The following is a 14746-nucleotide window of genomic DNA, read 5'->3' as shown; positions in this document are numbered from 1 at the left end:
CATGACAGATTTAGAAATAACTGGAAAAAAGAATTGGTATGTTCTCTCCACAAAGTCTTGATTTTTAAAATGATCAATGTGCCAATTATTCTGTTGAAACATTATACATAGAGACACAGTATTGAAGCGTCTCCCATTCCTCATATATGTATAATTAGGTCAAATCAAATTGTTTAAATGGTATGCATTATGTTTAATTATTCAGTAAGTGACTATAGGAGACACTTATGCATCTATCATTATCCAGAAATAAAGCTAATAGGAAGCTCAGGACAAGAGGCCTGCTGAAGTACTCTTTGAAGGAAAAAAAAAAGCTCCTGTTTTGTTTTTTGTTTGTCTGTTTGTTTGTTTGTTTGGGTTATTTAATATCTGAAATGAATCCCGCATCCCCTAAGCAGGGCTTAGGGCTGCTTTCCCACTTTCGAAAAATTCTTCTAGAAATGCTAGATGATCTGATAAGGTCTCAGAAATTTGCATTTTGGTATAATTATTTTCAAACAGATCCAGGAACAATGAAGGATGAGGAGGTATAGTGCCTCATTAAGGAAGTTTTCTTCACCTAAGACCATCGGTTAAAGTTGTGTGTTACTTTTTAGATCTGCATAAAGTTGAAACTACTGCTAAGTAGTTATTACTACTTAGGTGGTTTACATTTTTTTTGCCCCAATATGTATTCCACTCTTCTTCAATCTTCAATTTTTGTTTTGATACTCAACTACCTTTCCCCTTTAAAATTGAGAAATTTCATACCAGGTGAGCTAGGTCAACCAATCAGCCATCCTGATAACCTGAGTTTGAACCCCAACACCAGCCACCACAATGGTTTCGGAAGACTGATGCCTGACTTCTACAGGAATGTTCTTGCATGTATGCACACCCTACACACGCACACCATACACACAAACACACATACACACACACATTCACATACATACGCACACAAGCACATACACACAGTGAATTCCTTTTTTACAAAATTAAAAGATAAGTTTAAAACAATTTTAATTGTTCCTTCAAGCAAAGAGCGTATGTTCTACTTGAGTCTAAATTACAGAGGTGCTGTTCTCTGCAGTCTACCTTCATCCTTTTTAAAACAATTTCTGACAGCTAAAAGGTAGACAGTCCAACAAGGTGTAATGGTGGGCTACTGTAACTCTACCATTCAAGAATGAAGGACAAGAATATTAAGATCCTTAAACCATTCTGGGCTCTGAATCAAAGAGGAAAAAAAACACATGTCTTCTTCTTGTGCTCTAGAAGGAGAGGACAACCCATGGGCAACCTTGGATAGCCCTGATGTTGACAATTTGGCCTGGTACAACCAAGGCTGAGGTATTTCATTTTTTTTGCCTTCTTTCTGACCAGGAAAGAGCCTGGAAGACTAAAGGCAACTAGCCTAGACCACAGGGTCACTTGAGGAAAATGGTAGAGCTGTACATAGATGCTATAGTCCATATCCAGCAATTCCTAAGTCTACAGCCTGACTATCTCAGAAACCACTATGGAGAGTTCATGTCACGCGGTTTTATTTTTTAGAGGCCGTTTTGGCAATGTCAAGAAACTGAAAACTGTATTTACCTCTAAAGAACTATCTTAAAATTATACCTAAGAAATAAAGAACAATATATCCAAGCTAACACCAACCCACAGATTCTAGATTCTACAGACAGTTGTAAACAATCATTTAATTGATCGGGGCCCAAGTTTTGTAAGGAACCTACCTTACTTCTGAGTATACAAAGACTAGTAAGGTATAGGGAAATGAAATCTTGTGTTTAATACACTTTAATGTTGATATAAAGGTGCAGAAGAGCAAAAAGAGTCTAACTGTAATTTTATTAAATTCCATTTTATTAAAGTTTATTGATACTATTTTATTAAACTCCATTGCAGCATAAGTGTTAGGAAAGGGGCTGGAAAAATGGCTTAGCCATGAAGAAAGCATATTATTCTTTCAAGGTCTGGGGTCCTTGATTCCCAGCACTGAACTCTGGTGGCTCACAAATGTCACAATCTGAGATTCTGTTCCCTTGTTGTGGTCTCTAAAGCCATTGTGTTCACATGCTTCAAACCCATATGAAGACAAGCACATCCCCTCCTATTGCACAAGTAATAAAATCAATAAAATCAAACATTAAAATTGCTATACGAAGTATTTAAAAATGCCAGCGATTAAAAATACAGAAGAATAAAGAGTGACAGTGTTTTCACAACTCGTGGAAATAAAAAGAAAACAAAGAAGAAAACTTTTACCCCAGCTCCACCCAACCCTAGCCCACCTCACCCCTGCCAACAGGCATTCGGAAAAGATCTTGGATGGTTAGCTTCTTCAGGAATGAATGTTCCGTAGCCTCAAGTACTAAACTAAGAACCATCCTACTTCATTCTTGTTGTGCAAGGGAATGTTTCATTTCAGGATATTCTTAATCTGTCTTTGTTCCATCACAGAGACATTTGATATTAAAATTATCCTTGATACCAAATCGACATGGTTATTGTTATAAAATAACGTAGTATTCCATTATGCCTAAAAAATCCAGGCTTCATATCGCCAAGCCTTTTTAAAAGGGAGCTCACATCCCCAACCACCATCATTTTTGAGATTCTGTATTCATATTAGAAAACCAAACTTGAAATCAAGTCTCTCACCCACTCCACCAAGACTGCAGCTTCCAATCTCGAATTTCTGATTTGTAACTACTAAGTAAGCCACCTCTCAAGACCACATGGTCTAATTTTAACTAAGTTTTTATTTCAAGAATCACTCATTGTTTTCTACTGTGTGTGCATGGGAGTTTTGCCTACAAGCATGGCTGTGTACAATGTGTGCACACGGTACTTGTGGAAGGCAGAAGAGAGCTTTGGATCCCCTGGGACTGGAGTTACAGATGGTTGTGAGTCACTTCGTGGGTGCTTATATTGAACCTTGGTCTTCTGGTAGAGCATCCAGTGATCTTAACTGCTGAACTGTCTTTTTGTTTTTGTTTTGCTTTTTTTTTTTTACAGTCCAGTCAGTCTCCCTCTCCCTCCAGGCTCTCTGACTGTTCCTCATCCCATTCCTCCCCCAATCCCACCCCTGTCTCCCTACTACCTGGGTCCTCAAGTCTCTCCAGGGTTATGTGCTTCTCCCACTGAGACTAGAGCAGGCAGTCCTTTGCTGTGTGTATATGGGGGGTAGGGGACTCATATCAGCTGGTGTATGCTGTCTGGTTGGTGGCTCAGTGTCTGAGAGATCTCTGGGGCATCCAGGTTAGTTGAGACTGCTGATCTTCCTATGGGGTCACCTTCCCCCTCAGCTTCTTCCAGCCTTTCCCTGAAAGCAAACACATTTATAGTATCTTGATAAAGTCCTTTGGATATCAGACCATGTCAAATCTCCTGTTGTGTTTTGGTTCGTCTAAGCTGGGGGCCTTGTTTAAACCAATTCGTAGGGTTGTCATCTTTGAACCTACATGAGTAATAATTCTGAAAATGAAAACTGACTACAGGAATTTCAGTAACTGTCAGTAAGCCCGTAATGTACTTCTTATTGTTATTCTGGGCTATCATTTGTGTGTGTTGTCTATTTTACCGTCCCCTCTGACTGTTTTTTTTATAACACTACATTAAATATTTGGGGTAAGAATACATGGCAAATTATTCCCTCATAAATATTAGCCATCTCCACCTGTGGTCTCACAGGTCTCCCGGGTTTCTTTATGGAAGCATTGAGGTACCACTCTCCTGTCAACTAGTTCAACTTTATGAAAGAGTTTAATCATTGGTGTTAGGTTTTTGCTTTTTCTGTTGTTTTGTTTTTTTTAATGTTCTAAAAAACATTACAGCCACATGGTCTTGAGATTTTGTAGTTGATATGCCTTACAAATTATTATTTCTAATCAAATATCCTTGCTAGATTTATATTTGGATATAATATATTATATCTGTACACACACACACACACACACACACACACACACACACACACACACACACACACTTGGTCCAGGATATATTATTTGTTGGCATAGAATTAATTTTTCATAGAAATTTGTGTACATCATTTATTCTATGGCCAGATGAATAATTCCTCCTTAGACTATTCTTTTTCCACTTAGAGACCATTCTTTTAAAAAATATATACAGTTAAGTGCTTGCAAGTTGTATTGATATTATAGAATACATCTATTAATTTTGTTGAATTTTATCTTTTCAGTTATATTTTTACATGTGTGTATATATATGTATAATATATAATACATTATGTACTAATATATACCCTATCCTATTCCAATATTTATTTTGATTTTTGGTTCCTTGAGTTACAATGTTGTGAATTTTTTTTATTTGAGATTTTTCTTCTCTTATGTTTATCACTGTAAATTTGCCTCTAAATACTGTTCTCACTGCATCTCATAATTTGGTCTGTGTTTTATTTTTATTCACCTTAAATAATTTTCTAGTATGCCTTGTGATTTGTCCTTCACCTGTTAGTTGTTTGATTATGTATTAGCTTTTGACATCGTTGAGAAATGTCTTGTTTTTTCAGTTTATCTTTGGTATGATTTCAATTTTTTTTTCATTTTATTATGAGCAGTAATATTCCCTCATGGGTGGTTTACTATGGAGAATTCTCAATGAACAATTAGAAAATCTGTCATCCTCTGGAGCTGCCTTGGGTTTTCTATGTCTGTTACGAACAGTTGGTCTACAGGCTTCTCATATATTCTTGTATTTCTTTCATCTTTTTCTGGTCATTACTTAAATGGAGTGTGAGAGTTTTGATTACTCTCTGCTTTGTCCTATAATTCTTTCAATATTTGCCTTGTGTATTTGTGTCTTTTGCTCCAAGAAGTACATGCATTTATGATTGCCATGTCTTACTGGCGGGTCAAGTCTTTTGTCTTTATTTGATGCTCTCCTTGCTCTTGAGATAGTTTTCAACCATACCTGATCTGGCATTACCATAGCTAAGACTTTCTTTTGGTTACTGTTTTTTAATGTTTTTCCATTCTTTTCTTTTCAATGTATGTATATCATATTGAAAATGATATTTATATACATCTGCACTGTGTTTTAGTCACATTTTTGCTGCCTTTAAGAATAAGTTGATTCACCTTTTGGTGAATTCCAGTGCAAAACTCAAGGACAGAGAAGAACTTTTTTACTTTAGTCATGAAATCCACTTGGCTGTAAGATGTGCTTTCTTAGCAATGTATACCACTGTGCAGCCAGCCAGGAAGCATTAGGAGATCACAAAGCCTGACGTGGCACATCAGGGGCCAGCGATTCACTTATGCAAATTATAATAAATTGATGGAATAAATTAAAGGGAACTTTGTGCAATATATACATTTTGTAAAAAAATAAAATAAAAATGGACATTTACCATGTATGCCTGCATATTTTTTCCCTCTGTTAGACATTTTACTATGATAGTGGCATTCCCGTTTAAATCAACTTAATAAAAAGTTTGTTTTCTTTTGGGTGGGCTGTTCCACAAGAGAGTCAAACATGTTTTGATCATGGACACATGCAAGATGAAATGAAGACGTAAATGGCAGGAATCAGCCTTACCCTCCTTGAGTTTAGAATCCTATGGAAGGAAGCATGTAGGCCTGCTGGGTGCTATCATAAATGTCAACACATGATCCTGTGTGGTGTATAGAGCAAGGGAATAGCCATATAAATGACAGGAATACCCATAAACACAGCTTGCACACACACATTCTTTTCAAATAAATTCCAAATATACTATAATATCCAGACTGCATCAAAGCTGGAACCCAGATACCCTTCTCTGGAACTCCTTCACAACAGCCCATCGCATGAGTGACTGAGGAGCCCGACTCAGCTAATGCTCTGAGCTTGGGGAGTTGGGGATGCCATCTTTGCTTTCTTTGCCCCGATCACAATCCCCATTTTCAAATCCAGAAGAAATCACAAACGTCTTACCAAAATCTCAAACGCCCACATGGAGTACCTGTCTGTCACTAGTTCAGTTATTTACATAGAACAGAAAAGATGTGGATACATCCCCGTTGGCAAAACTACCCAGCAGAAATCTGATGATCGAGCTTTGTGTTTTCCTAATAATGTGAAGGGTGATTCTTAGCGGAACAGGAGTAGAGGAACTTGGTGAACCCATCAGTATTTGATCTCCAAGGGGCCAAATAAGAACTAATACACATTCAGGCTAACCTGAGAATGAACTTGCATCTGCGTGCTCAGGCACGAGCAACTTCTCTGCGGGAATCAGGCATTGTGAGTTTCTGGTAGAAAACCACATTTTCCTCCAGAATCCACACTAATGTGATCACTCACTCACCCGATCCTCTTCCACAATGATTTTTCTATTAATTCTCACCACAGCCCATGGTAACTTTTACCCACAAAGGGGGAAAAAAACGGCATTGGGAGCATCTTAACCATTATCAGTTAATTTTAAATCCCTTCTAGTACACTTTGCCTTGAACCGATGTGTTAAATGAAACAAGTGATAATTTACCATCTCCCTGTGTTTGTATTCACTTTCCCCTGCGGGGAGATAAAATATGCTCATGCTATGTTTTTGGTTTTTTGTTTTTGTTTTCCCCTCAAACTATTTTCTATCACACCGGATGCCTCCTTGAACATTTCAGAATATTTAAAAATTCACTCTTTGACAGTACTAAATGTAGGAGAAATAGGCTAAAGTAGTATTTCATACAAGGTTTACTTCTGGTCCCTCTGCTATGAAACAGTCTAGCATTCGTTTATGGTGAAATTCCACATCATATAGCATCACAGGAAAAACAAAACTTACCACAAATAGAGAAAAATCTGATTTTTTTCCAATAATCAATTTATTTATTCATTTACATTCCAGTCGCTTCTCCCCTCCTGTGTACCCCCTCCTACAGTTCCTCTGCCCTTCCCACTTCTCCTTCTCCTCTGAGAACGTAGCTTCCCCTACCATCCCCTTACTTTGTCCCATTGAGTCTCTGCAAGATAAATGAGCATCCTCTCCCACTGAGGCCTGACATGGCAGTCTAGTGAGGGGTAGGGATTCCACAGACAACAGTTTTAGGGATAGCCCACAGTCCAGTTGGTGGGGACCCACATGAAGACTGAGCTGCACATAGGATATGCATATATAGAGAGATAGAGATAGATAGATAGATAGATAGATAGATAGATAGATAGATAGATAGATAGATAGATAGATGGATGGATGGATGCCAGGGACCTTGGTCCAGCCCGTGTGTATGCTCTTTGGCTGGTGACTCAGTTTCTGAGATCCCCCATGGGTCCAAGTCAGTTGACTTTGTTGGTCCTCCTATGGAGTTCCTATCCCTTTCAGGTCCCCCAGTCCTTCCTCCAACACTTCCATAAGAGTCCTTGAGCTCTGTCCAGTGTTTGACTGTGGGTATCTGTGTCTGCTTCACTCGGGTGCTGGGAGTGGCCTCTCAGAAGACAATTATGCTAGACTTCTGTTTGCAAACATAATAGAATATCATTAATAGTATCAGGAATTGGTGCTTGGCCATGGATGGGTCTCCAATTGGGCCTCTTATTGGTTGGCCATTCTGTCTATATCTGCTCTGTCTTTGTCCCTACATTTCTATTAGACGGAAAAAAAATCTAATGTTTTACCTTATCATAATTCTAGGACTCCAAAAAAATGTAGCCTACAGAAACTAGAGTGACAGATAAAGTTATAGCATACCTTTATCATATGAGCAAGCAGTTCCATGTTTTTACCCAAGATAGTAAAATATGTGTACATGCAAAATATATGTCACAATCATTCCTAAGAGTCAACTATGAATACCTATAAAGGCTAACATAACAGAAATGATTCAAATTTAAGTTATTTAATTGGTGAATAGATAAATTAGAGCAGAGCTGGCCTGTGAAATTACACAACTATACATTTTTTAAATATACTGAGAAATCAAGCATAAAACTCTGTGTACAATGTGCTAGGAAAGTGATATTTACAATAGTAGCACATCAATGCTTACCATGGCAAAGGTGGGATCATCTGCAATGGAGAGCAGAGACACTGTTTAGGATCGGGGAGAAGTTATTGGATTTGATGATTAGTAGTATTTACCTAAGAGCATTACATTGAAGTGTATTGTATTGCTAGGATTGGTGGGTTTTAAATAATACCTTAGAATCCAAGCACGAGTTTTTAAAAAAATATGAACTCATTCTTGATATGTACATAAATATAAATTCTCTAAAGTAGGATCTGCCTAACATGAGATCAAATTATTTATTTCAAATCATCAATGAGGCATAAACACACTTATTTCTTCCAAATGCTAAAAAAAGCAGTCATGTTTTTTAAATCTATAAAGAGTGAATAACCTTTACCACCTAAATAATTTAAAGTTTATACATCTTCATTTATTTAGTTATATAGGTTTATGTTTCTTGATAATTTTCTAATTATGTATATAATGACAGGAAGTTTTTGTGAATGAGTGTCTCCTAGCAAAATCTTCCAGGAGAGACACATTTCATAGATCATGAACATTGTCTTTAAGTTCCACATGCTTTCTTCTTACATCACATGCGAGTTTTAAATCTTGCACTTGGGGGAAGTTAAAAAAAGGGCAAGACAGCACTTGGTAAGAAGGATATTTGGTCTTCTGGAGAATAATGCTGTGAGGTCTTCCTTTAGATAAATGGATTATGTTCATTCAAAGATTGCCTGACATTTCAATTCATGGTCTATTCCTTCCTGTGAGTAAATTGGACTAAGAACTTGGAACGTTGCCGGTATTGTTGTTGCTTTCCTCTTTTCTGCATATAATATGATTAAATGCCTTTAGTCCTTCCCAGAACTCCTACTCTCTAGAAGGCTTCTTCAGAAGAGTAAATCGTATCTTTCAGTGAATATTGTGCCTGTGTCCATACTTTTAGTAGGGATGTATCACTTAACGTCATCTCAACAGGTACGGAGCAGCAGGAATCAATCTTTTATCAGTGATCATTTTTTCTCATTTTGATCATTATTATTCTGTTTCAGAAATTACACTGTCGTCAATTCTAAAATCATTGTGGTCACAATCAGGCCGGAACCTAAAAGAACGGACGCATTTTTGGAGATCGAGCTAGCTCACTTGGCGAATGTAAGTCTCACTCCGTTACCGTCACGTCTTACAGATTTCCCCTTGAATGAAGTTTATTGTCATCATTTTAATCAATGGAACTACAATACATTTTTCACCTTTTTATAATCGCAGATGACTTTGTGTGTTGTGAACACGTATAGATGCAGACAGCCGTATAATTCTATGCTTTCACTCGTGATAAAACTGTCCAATTTATCCAAGAGAGTAATTAGTAAATTGATCGCTTATCTGTGCATTCGTGTTTACTAAATACTGGCATATCCTCAGAAACAAAATGCAAATAAGAATTTATCTTACTATGCAATAGGAAAACTGATTTGGATTTGAAATTCATTTGCAGTCAAATCTGAAAACCACTTCCGAAGTTCTCATAGTCAGTGAATAAGAGAATTTTCATCCACATCCCTTGGGCTACAAAACTCACATGTTTCTGCAATTGTGTAATTTTTTCTGGTTTTCCCAGAAATTAGCCTTAGTTTTAGAGGAGGAGATAATCATCTTTCTTGTGAACTACATTATCATAAGGTGCCACAGGCTTCGAGACTGTTTAATGAAATTGCAAATCTTTCCGCAATGACTTTCCAACATTATAACTAATATTTAAACTATTAGACCTTTCCTGCTTTTGACAACATGTGAGCCAGCTGGTGATTTATTCTCAGTATATCGACTTTCTCGTTGTCTTTCTCTACTGCAAATGGGGAAGGGGGCAATTGCTTTTCGATAAGAAACTTATTTATTCCTGTGTTCGAGGTTCCCTGAGATTTATCTGTTTTTTTTTTAATTGTTGTTATTGACTCTTGTGAACATGTCTGTGTAGTTACATGGAGTAGTGTAAAGCAGTGAGAGATATTTGCAGCCTGGTTCTGGGACTGCCACATAAGTAGTACAGATGTAGACTATGCACCGTGCCTCTTACATAAAAGTTCTTAGAGAAGCTTATTCTAATAAACTGAAAAAGAATAACTGCAAAGCCAATTCCAATGAAACCGACTTTATTATTTATTTTTCTCATCCCTATGAACGAACGCTTCACGTAATTCAGTGAGGAATGATTTACTTTTCCCCTCCTGGTTTTAGAGGGCTTGGGTCAGTTATGTGGCCCCATATGCTTGGGCAGAATATTGTGAGAATGGTGTTATTGTCAAAGCCATTCTTTCTTTATGGTAGGAAGGAAGCTGAGATAGAAACTGGATGGAATTTATAATGTTCAGAGGCACACTGACCCACTTCTTCCTACAAAGTCTCACCTCTAGGAGGTTCCATGATCTCCCATCAGCTCATCTATGAATTGATAAATGAGTTTGTGATAGACATTTCAGATTCAAACCACAGCGTAGTTTCATAACTTTATTGGAGCTATTTAAAAATGAAGATGTTTATTGTCTGCAACAAGCTTTCCTGGAAGCATATATTTGTTGGTTGATTTTTTAAAAAAATGATAAACCATATATAAAAAACAATGGTCTATGTATGAGAAACAGACTGTAAAGAGTGTTTAGTATGCACCAACTAGATGCATGAATGTTAGCATAGAAGTATGTTATGCCAACGATCCTAAGTCACTTAGAATTCATTCAGTGTTTTTTTTTTAATATTTTAACTAACTGAATTGATCAGGCTCCACTCCCAATTTATTTCTTTGCAAAATATCCATGTTGAAAGAAATGTAAACAAATTTATTGAACAAACGAGGCGAGGAAAGAATAGGATGCTGTAAAGCTTATACAACAGAACTGGGGATGGGTTTGCGCCTGATTTCATGTCCTGCTGACCTAGTTTCAATGAGATCCTTCTTTCTAACATGGCTTCAACTAGCACCTACGGACGGGTGTCTCTCTGGACAGTTCTGAACTTTCTTCCCTTTAAATGTGCCTCACGTTGTTTGCGCAGTAGCTATAGCCCCCTGGGGTTACTGCTTTGAATTTTTAACGCTTATTACATTTACATTTATAGTATCAACCAAATTTGATCTTGAAAGCCATTTTATTCTTCACTGAGGAAAGAATCTTTGACTGATTTACTGAATATCTTGATATTTATTGCCAGCTATATACTGGCATTTCATACACTGATAATAGATTGCTTCCGTGGAGGAGATAACAAAAACCCTAAGCTGAAATGGTGAGGTCTCAGGTAGAATGTAACAAAATGCATTTTAATATGAACTCTGAGACAAAAATAAACCAGAGAGTCATCATTTTGTACATACATCTGCACCTCCATTCATTCCCTTTGTAGTTCAACTCCTTTGGATATAGAGACCTGGAGTGACAAATCTGTCTATAGTTGGGTGTTTTCTTAGGGCGAACGTATCCTCTGCACCTCTCTGAGCTTAGCAAGGAATAAGAACTTGCAAATGGCCCGTGCCTCAGATGTCATGTGAATAAAACAGAAAGATCGGAATTAAAAGTGATAGTGAGTCGAGGGGAAAGGCCCATTAACATTTTGTAAATGAAATTTGTCCTTTTAAAAGGCTCTTTCTCAAATAGCATTTATCGTATGTTAAATGTAACGAGGCCCTTGGGAACCCGAAGGACTGGCAAGTAGACCATGGACTGGTGCCATTGCAAATGATATTTAGCAAAGTCGATTGCAGCTCTAACTAGCATAGTCATTAATGAGTAATCCGCCATTTCTGTTCACTTTCTCTGCGCTAAGGCTTCACTCTCATGAGCTATAACATTATATTTTCTGATGCTCAATGTTTAGACATAGCAATCACTTGCACTTAAACATTATCAATGCTACTTTCCCAGAAATTGGAATCTGTATTACATATGACGGTTTTCATCTAAAATCTTTTACATGTAAAATTTTTGGATTCTGTGAGATATTCATAAATTTAATAAATATGTTGAAAACGATTACTGAGGTTTAAATGAGGACAGTATTAGCTTGTGCCTAAGTATATGCACAAATACATGCACAGATACTCACTCTGAGTATTCTTCGGTGATAGTCTAGACCTGTCATGCTTTTCCGAGGCAGATGGCACCCTCATTTTTAAAGGTTAGAAAGTTAATGCATTGTGGCTCTGTCATGGATATCAAATTTGTAAGCATGAAATTTACTTTTTTTCATACAAAATATAGTTAGGTAATTCTTTCTGTCAAGATGGAAACATGGCCTAAATTGTACTGCTTTGCAATCTAATCTTGTCACACAAAAAAAGTACAAAAAAAAAGAGACCCTAAACAAACAAACAAACAAAAACAACAACAAAAGGGTTGGGTAGGGTGCTTCTGCTTCTTTTAACGTTGAGAGGCATCATAGGAATTACCTATAGTTCCTGAAATAGCAGCATGTGAAAGTTACCATGGGATTTTGGGCCTGTGTGTTTTACCTCCTTTGTCATATTCTTATATGACAACCCAGCAAGCTAGCAAATGATAAACTTGATCTATGCATATGAATGAAAATTGATCAGAAACCATGTCATTTGCAAGCATTGCAGTAGGAAATAATAGTGGAAGTGTTCAGTACTTTTTGCCATCAACAAGCAGAGGAAACAATACAATTTAATTTCAGCATGCATCCATACTTTCATGATTATCAAAAGCAATAATGTACTGAAAGTCATTTCCCAAAGCCGTAGAAACGGCACTCTGTGAATCCATGGTTTGCATAGGCTGTACATTTTTGATTGTTGTTCTATCTGAACTTTTACCTACTTGGAAGCCATTATTTTTCCTGCTTCAAGCTCTCTTGCTGATTATTTGTTTGAGCATCTTCAAATGCTAACTAGACAAGGAGACAGATGTCCTGCCAATACCGAAAAGCGAGATGAGAGTTGTTCTCTGTCTACTTCTTTGGTTACATTCTCAGTCGTTCAACATGAGCAAGGATCTTCTTTATATTTCTCAAGTTATTTTTATCTCCAACATCTATTTGATATTTTCCAAAAATATTTTAGAATAACTGCTCTATTGTTGAAGCAAAGATCAGCAATTTTTTTCAGTGAAGAAGCAGAGAGTAAATATTTCATACATGGAAACCTAATTATTTTTGTCATGTGTACTCAATTATGCTATCATATTTTGAAATCAGCCACAGAAAATATATAGATATTTATAGAGAGATGTATAAATAAAATTTATAAATAGATATGCTGCTATCCTGGTTAAAATTTTATTTATAAAAATGGTGAGTAGGCCAGATTTAGCTTCTGTTTGGTAAGCAGAATAAACGACATTTTTAAAATCTCTAGCCTCTACTCTCTTAACGTCTATGATTCTGTTATATAGTATGTCAAATGGGACATTTGCATGTATGTATATCCAAAGATATGTGATAAATATGTACATGTGTGATATGTCTATATCCAACATGAATGCTGTTATGTGATTCAAGGTAAGGTTGGGGAATTGTTACAGATCTTCTAAATGGGCAGAGTTTAGTTAAATGAGCCATTGAATGTAAAGAACTTGCCCCAGCTATGGTTCCAGAAAGCAATTTAAGAATGTGTGAACTTGTCACTGCTAGCATTGAAGGTGAAGGCTACAGTCCAATGGATGTAGGCTCAGAAGCTAATAACCATCCTTGGTTGCTAACCAGGAAGTGGGACATCAGTTCTATAATTGAAAGGAACTGTGGGTGGGCTCATCCACATTGTTTAGAAAGGAATTCAGGCCTGCCAGTATTTTGACTTCAACCATGGAAATTCTTTTTTTTTCTCTTCTTTTCTTTATTAACTTGAGTATTTCTTATTTACATTTCGATTGTTATTCCCTTTCCCGGTTTCCGGGCCAACATCCCCCTCCCCCCTCCCCTTCCTTATGGGTGTTCCCCTCCCCACCCTCCCCCCATTGCCGCCCTCCCCCCAACAGTCTAGTTCACTGGGGGTTCAGTCTTAGCAGGACCCAGGGCTTCCCCTTCCACTGGTGCTCTTACTAGGCTAGTCATTGCTACCTATGGGGTCAGAGTCCAGGGTCAGTCCATGTATAGTCTTTGGGTAGTGCCTTAGTCCCTGGAAGCTCTGGTTGGTTGACATTGTTGTTCATATGGGGTCTCAAGCCCCTTCAAGCTCTTCCAGTCCTTTCTCTGATTCCTTCAACGGGGGTCCCATTCTCAGTTCAGTGGTTTGCTGCTGGCATTCGCCTATGTATTTGCTGTATTCTGGCTGTGTCTCTCAGGAGAGATCTATATCCGGTTCCTGTCGGCCTGCACTTCTTTGCTTCATCCATCTTGTCTAATTGGGTGGCTATATATGTATGGGCCACATGTGGGGCAGGCTCTGAAAACCATGGAAATTCTTAAGCAGAAGAATTTATTATCGGGTTTTGTCAACTTGACACAAGTTAGAATTATTTGGGAAAAGGGACCTCAATTAAGTAAATGCCTCCATCCGATTACCTCCAGACAAGTTTCAGGGCATTTTCTTGATTCATGATTGATGTTGGCGTGGTGTCCCTAGCTCAGTGCAAGTACTCCACCCCTACACAGATGATCCTGGGTTGTATAAGAAAGCAGGGTGAGCAAGCCATGAAAAGAAAGTCAAGTCAGGTAGTGTTCTATAATCTGTGCTTCATTTCTTGTATCTAAATTCCTGCCCTCAGTTCTTGTTCTGTCTTCTTTTCATGAGGGACTATAACCTGTGAGGTGAAATGAAGTCTCGCTTCCCCAAGATGCTTTCATTT

General features: G+C 37.5%; 1 protein-coding gene across 10 annotated transcripts in view; it reads left to right on the top strand.

The window, feature by feature from the left end:
- Nucleotides 1-14746, top strand: part of Adgrb3 (adhesion G protein-coupled receptor B3) — a 727877-nt gene that overhangs the window by 377815 nt on the left and 335316 nt on the right. For all 10 annotated transcript variants that reach the window (NM_001106898.1, XM_063266875.1, XM_063266874.1 and 7 more), the window contains 1 exon segment: nucleotides 9002-9104. In NM_001106898.1, the coding sequence (NP_001100368.1) occupies nucleotides 9002-9104 (103 nt within the window).

The sequence above is a fragment of the Rattus norvegicus genome, chromosome 9 (assembly GCF_036323735.1).
Source record: "Rattus norvegicus strain BN/NHsdMcwi chromosome 9, GRCr8, whole genome shotgun sequence".
Lineage (NCBI taxonomy): Eukaryota > Metazoa > Chordata > Mammalia > Rodentia > Muridae > Rattus > Rattus norvegicus.
Note: the sequence above shows the minus strand (reverse complement) of the source record. Positions and strands in the feature narration are given on the sequence as shown.